The sequence below is a fragment of the Lichenostomus cassidix genome, chromosome 26 (genome assembly GCF_008360975.1).
Source record: "Lichenostomus cassidix isolate B80296 chromosome 26, HeHo_3.0, whole genome shotgun sequence".
Taxonomy (NCBI): domain Eukaryota; kingdom Metazoa; phylum Chordata; class Aves; order Passeriformes; family Meliphagidae; genus Lichenostomus; species Lichenostomus cassidix.
In genome coordinates, this window is record NC_139506.1 from 3,066,110 (window position 1) to 3,071,232 (window position 5,123).

At 63.8% G+C, this 5,123-nt stretch overlaps 2 protein-coding genes across 8 annotated transcripts in view; one reads left to right on the top strand and one right to left on the bottom strand.

Annotated features, from left to right (window-relative positions):
• The window catches only part of ANKS1A (ankyrin repeat and sterile alpha motif domain containing 1A), a 77,409-nt gene extending 75,190 nt beyond the window's left edge, over positions 1-2,219 (bottom strand). For 4 of the 5 annotated variants that reach the window (XM_085083105.1, XM_085083104.1, XM_085083103.1 and 1 more), the window contains exon 1: positions 1,991-2,219. In XM_085083105.1, coding sequence (XP_084939231.1) covers positions 1,991-2,193 — 203 coding nt within the window. In that variant the 5' untranslated portion in view covers positions 2,194-2,219. The remainder of the gene's footprint in view (positions 1-1,990) is intronic. The other variant, XM_085083106.1, reaches the window with a different exon arrangement.
• A 506-nt stretch (positions 2,220-2,725) lies between these two features.
• On the top strand, positions 2,726-4,964 carry TAF11 (TATA-box binding protein associated factor 11). 3 transcript variants are annotated; one of them, XM_085083112.1, is made up of 5 exons: positions 2,726-3,137; positions 3,208-3,347; positions 3,512-3,599; positions 3,830-3,926; positions 4,563-4,964. In XM_085083112.1, exons 1-5 carry the CDS (start codon positions 2,943-2,945, stop codon positions 4,691-4,693), a joined length of 651 nt encoding a protein of 216 aa, XP_084939238.1. In that variant the 5' UTR covers positions 2,726-2,942; the 3' UTR covers positions 4,694-4,964. The 3 variants fall into 3 exon arrangements, with proteins under 3 accessions (XP_084939238.1, XP_084939239.1, XP_084939240.1); XM_085083113.1 differs by having other exon boundaries at positions 2,726-3,122; XM_085083114.1 differs by having other exon boundaries at positions 2,731-3,083.
• The last annotated feature ends 159 nt before the right edge of the window (positions 4,965-5,123 follow it).

The following is a 5,123-nucleotide window of genomic DNA, read 5'->3' on the forward strand; positions in this document are numbered from 1 at the left end:
GAGCACACAGACCTGACTGAGGGCAGGCTTCTCCCCACACCCAGAGAGGGCAAAATCCTACATTAGAAAAGTTCCCGTCTTCTAGCATTGGAAAAGGTGAGGTTTCCTCCATCCTAAAATTCATCTGTCTGGTCCCTACAGCCTGGCCTCTGCTCCCTCTGGCTTCTCCTAGCAGGGACACTCAGCAGCTGCTTCTCATCAAAACCTCATCACAAGCTCCTCACCTGGAAGAATCTCATAGCAGAGCCAAAGCCCAACAAGTGGTCAGGAGGTGGGAAACAGTCACAAAGCCCCTAAATGGCAGCAGGTGGCACACAAGACAGGCTGCCATGGTCTGCCACAATATGCAGCCAGACCAGGAACCAGTGTCACAGGCACAAATCCCAGCTGTACAGGGAGAAATAGGTTCAGGAGCTGGGACTTGGGAGGGGGAAAGGGGTTGTTCCAGTGTCACTGACAGGTACAGGGCAATGAACACAGAATATGAGTGACAGCTGTGACAGTCACTGTCCTTCAGACATGGGTCTGTGCATGAAGCCATGTTCACACGTGAGAAATACAACAGGTCAAAGGGACAGCGTGGCCCACTCTGGTACCATGGGACCAGTGCAGGACCATGGGCACTGACCCAGGGAAAGGCAGGGAAAAGGCACCCTTGTGCTCCAGTGCTGTGGTGGATCTGGTTCAGCTCACAGCGTGTTCAACTGCACCGACCCTCTGCACTGATCTGAGCCCCTGTGGGCACATCCATCCCACTCAAACAAGGGCTCAGACTGTTTAATGTATCAAAAGAGAAGAACAAAGCTCGACCTAAGGGTAGATTTACGTTTCAGAGAGGCAAACGTGTGCCCCAGGGCAGGGTGAGCTCTCTCATGTCTGCAGGCCTCCACTGCCAGCCCAACCTGCAGCTATCCAGCTGGGTTATGTGAAAGGAAAAACTAATCAAATTCGGCCAAAAACGGCCAAGTCACATCCTTCTGAATAGTCAGGTCGAGTAGCAGCAGTGTCACCTGGGGCTGGACACAAATCTCCTCCACATGTCCCAGTACAAACCAATTGCTCAGGGACCAGGAGCAGCAGCATTCCCAGCAGAGGCCAAAGTGGCTCAAAGCTACAGCTCCAGAAGGGCAGCAGCAGGAGAAGATGTCAAAAAAAAGGGAGGAGGAAAAAAAACTAACAAAAGTCCAAGAGTTTCAAGTCAACAAATTCCACAGCATGGGGCTGGGGACGAGCCGACCCCAGATGCACAGCCCCGGCAGTGGTGTCACCTCCAGCTGTGACAATGCCAGAGCAGGGCCCGGACACCTCGCCCAACACCTGCCCCGAGCAAGCCAGCCGGCAGCTCTCCCACAGCCAGAGCCTGCCCCGAACCCGCAGCCCTCCGGACACACCAGTTACTGCCCAGTTACCCAGTCTGCAGCATCCGCACCGCAGCGGTTTGATGCCAGCGGGTCAGGCAGCACCTAGCCCTGCCAGTGCCCGCTCCAGACAGCCACAAAGTCACTCCCCTGTCCCCTCCCAGCCCACCGGGGGCACACCAGCCCGAGGAGCTCGGCTGCAGCCCCCTCCGGCCCGGCTCCCCAGCAGCCCTGGTCCCTCCAAACTCTCAGGGTGCCCAGAGCACAGCCCGCTCACAGCCCGTAGCGATGTCCCATCCCAGCTCCTCAGCCCCCCATTCCCACCCGGGGCGCCTCCAGCTCACTCCACACCCACGGGGGACAGAGCAGGGACAGACCCACAGCCTCCCCCGCCGCGCTGCAGCCCCAGGGAGCTCCGGCATCCCTTTGTCCCACAGCCCTCTCTCCCTCTCGCTGCACTTCACAAGCGCATCAACCCCACCGCTGCCTGCCAGCCCCGCTGCCTGCAGCCCCCAGCCCCATCCACAGCTCTCCGTTCCCTTCCCGTCCCGCAGCCCCACAACCGACTCCCCGTCGGCGCACAGCCCCGCTCCCACCCCACACCCCCAGCTCCCCGCCCGGGCCGCGCTCACCTGAGCAGGCTGGACAGCGGGTGCCCCACAGTGACGCTCCCGCCGCTCCCGCCGCCGCCTCCCCCCGCCGAGCCGCCGCCGCTGCCGCCGCCGCCGCCGGAGCCGCCGAAGCCGGAGCTGAGGCGCTTCCCCGAGAGCAGCTTCTCCACGGCCGGGAGGTTCCCGGTGCGCGCGGCCTCAAGCAGCTCCTGCTCCTTCCCCATGGCCGGCGCGGCCCGGGCGGCGCGCGACTTCCGGGGCGGGGCGCGGGGCTCGGGGGCGGAGCCTGAGGGGGCAGAGCCCGAGGGGCGGGGCTAGGGGCGGGGCCTGGAGAGAGGGCGGGCTGTGGGCGGGGTTTGGATCAGGCCCCGCCCCCGAGCGCAGCGCTGGTGCCTCAGCCGCGCTGGTTCTGGGCGGGTCTGGGGAGTTTCCCCCTGCCGGGCCGCGCTAACCCCGTGTTCCGGACCTGTGTCCCACAGGAGGGGCCGGCTGCGGAACGGCGGCTTGGGGCGGGGCTTGGAGCGGGGCCGGTCGGTCCGAGCGCACCGGGCCCGGAGCTGAGCCCAGCGGAGCTCCCCCTGCACAGCCCCGCTGCCATGGCAACAGGCCCTGCCCCGCGCGGCCCCTCGCGGCGCCCGTAGCTGTGCGTCATCAGGAGGCGCCGTTGCCCTGCCGTTGCGGCGCCGTTGGCGTGGCGACATGCTCCTCCCCCATCGCGGCGCCCGTGCTGTGTCATCAGGATGCGTTGCCGAGTCGCTGTTACCATGGCGACAGGCACCGCCCCCGGCGCGGCGCTCGCAATTACTTCCTCATCAGGCGGTGCGGTCGCATCTCCGTTGCCATGACTACAGACCGCCCTCCGCGTCGCCGGTGACTGTGCGTCATCACGAGCCGCCAGCGTCACCGTTCCCGTGGCGATAGGCTCCGCCCCTCACGGCGTGTTTCGTCATCAGGAGGCGCGGCGGGCGCGGCCATGGCGGACCCGGCCCGGGAGCCGCTCGGTGCCGCCGCTGTCCCGGAGCCGCCGCCAGCACGGCCATCCCCGCCCTCCGCGGGCGATGGGGCTGCGGCCGCGGGGGAAGCGGCAGCCGCGGAGGAAGCGGGCGAGGGCGAGGTGGGGGAGGCCGGCGGTGGCGGCGAGCCCAAGGCGGAGGTGGCGGACGGGGAGGTGAGGCGGAGCGGGAGCGGGGCCGGGCCGGAGCGCGGGGCCGCAGAGCGAGCGCTGCCCTGTCGCGCAGGTGAGGAGCGCCGAGGGGGAGGCGGCGGACGGGGAGGACGCGGGGCTGCAGCAGTGCGCCGCCAGGAAGGTGAAGCTGGAGCTGAAGGAACGGAAGGAGAAGAAGCAGAAGGTGGATGAGGACGAGATCCAGAAGATGCAGTGAGTGTCCCGGGAGTGCGGGGATCGTGTCCCCGGTGCCACAGCCCCGTCCCCGATCCCCCTCCCGCCCCGCGGTACAGCCCAGCGCTCCCCTCTCCTCCCGGCCTGGCTGGTACCGCGGGAGGCCTTTACACGGCTGTAAATGATCGTTCTCTCCACCGCAGGATCCTGGTCTCCTCCTTTTCCGAGGAGCAGCTGAACCGCTACGAGATGTATCGTCGCTCCGCCTTCCCCAAGGCTGCAATCAAACGGGTACGGGAGAGGCAGGGAGACCTCGAGCAGGGCGGGCTGGGGGCTCCCCGGGACCCTCCTGGAGCTCTGCCGGCATTGTCCCGGGACAGCTGATCCCGGTGGATTCCAGCTCAATTCCCCCACCAGGATGTGGTGCTGCAGCTCAGGCTCTGCCCAGAGCACGCCCGAGGGGGGCTGGGTGGGGCCGAGATGTTACTGCATCTGACTGTCCCCATCTGTCCCTGTCCCAGCTCATCCAGTCCATCACTGGCACCTCCGTGTCCCAGAACGTCGTCATCGCCATGTCTGGCATCTCCAAGGTGTTTGTTGGGGAGGTGGTGGAGGAAGGTGAGTGGCACACGGTGAATTCCCTGCTTGGAGCAGGACATGGAACTGCACCGAGCGTTCCATGTTTCTCCCTTCCAGCAGTAGCTCTGGTTCAGAGCAGAGCCCAGTGAAGCTGCCACAGCCCCTCTGATCCCACCAGTGTTGCTGCTGCTCCTCCTCAGGTGGAGAACCTCAAGTGCCAGTTCTGTCCCTCAGCCCCAGCTCTGTCCCTCAGCCCCAGAGCAGCTGCATAACAAGGATCTCATTAGTGCTACAGGGACAAAGCAGTTCCTTAAGCCTCTTAACCTGCCGCAGCGTTCCTTTATGGGAGGAGCTGGGATCAGTTTGGGACAGGCTGGGAGCTGACCCAGCTCTTGCTGCTCAGCTGGGAGGGTGCTGTGGGGTCCCCAAGCCCACCCTGTCCCAGGGGCTTTGAGCTCATCCATTCCCTGGCTCCAGCATCTCCATGTGGCTGAGTGGTTTAGAAGCCATTTGTCCTGGTTGCTGCCCTGGGACTCCTGTCAGTGAGCAGCTCATGGAGCAGGTTGATTTCTGACACAAACATGACCTGCTCCCTTTCCAACTGCACTGGAGCAGCAGCAGGGGATGGGCAGAGCTCGGGTGTCCCCTGACATGACCTCTCTGTCTGTTGCCCAGCTCTGGACGTGTGTGAGAAGTGGGGGGAGCTGCCCCCCCTGCAGCCCAAGCACATGAGGGAGGCTGTCCGCAGGCTCAAGGCACGGGGGCAGATCCCCAACTCCAAGTACAAAAAGATCATCTTCCACTGAGAGAGCTTGAAGTGAGCTTCCTGAAGGATGTTCCCAAGTGGACTCTTCCATAAGGCCCCTCTGGGGGAGCCTGTGGGACCTCAAGGATGTTTCTGCTGTCCTCACCCTGTGGGATCCACCCTTGACCTGGACTCCAGGGCTCCTCTGCCTCAACACAGCAGGAGAGGAACATCCAGAGGCTGCAGAGCATTTCCTGCTGACCCAGCTGTGCCAGCTGTGCCCAGATGTGTGGCTTTTTTTGTACATTAAACTTATTCTTGTGTTCATAGCATGGCTGGGACCTGTTCACTGTGTAACCTGAGGTGCTCCCAGAGCTGTTCCTCATGTGCTGGGAGCTGGGGCTCAGCTGTAATTCCAAATGCAGGAGCTGCCCAGCACCATTGGGAAGGGATTGGGAGGGAAAAGCAGGAAAAGAAGCTCGAGCCTGGAA

What these genes read in the sequence shown, in the direction of transcription:
- TAF11 (XM_085083112.1), top strand. Translation starts at nt 2,943, where the DNA reads ATGGCGGACCCGGCCCGGGAGCCGCTCGGTGCCGCCGCTGTCCCGGAG. An exon ending in GACGAGATCCAGAAGATGCA is followed by an intron (nt 3,348 to 3,511) that starts GTGAGTGTCCCG and finishes TCTCCACCGCAG; the next exon opens with GATCCTGGTCTCCTCCTTTT. An exon ending in TGGGGAGGTGGTGGAGGAAG is followed by an intron (nt 3,927 to 4,562) that starts GTGAGTGGCACA and finishes TCTGTTGCCCAG; the next exon opens with CTCTGGACGTGTGTGAGAAG.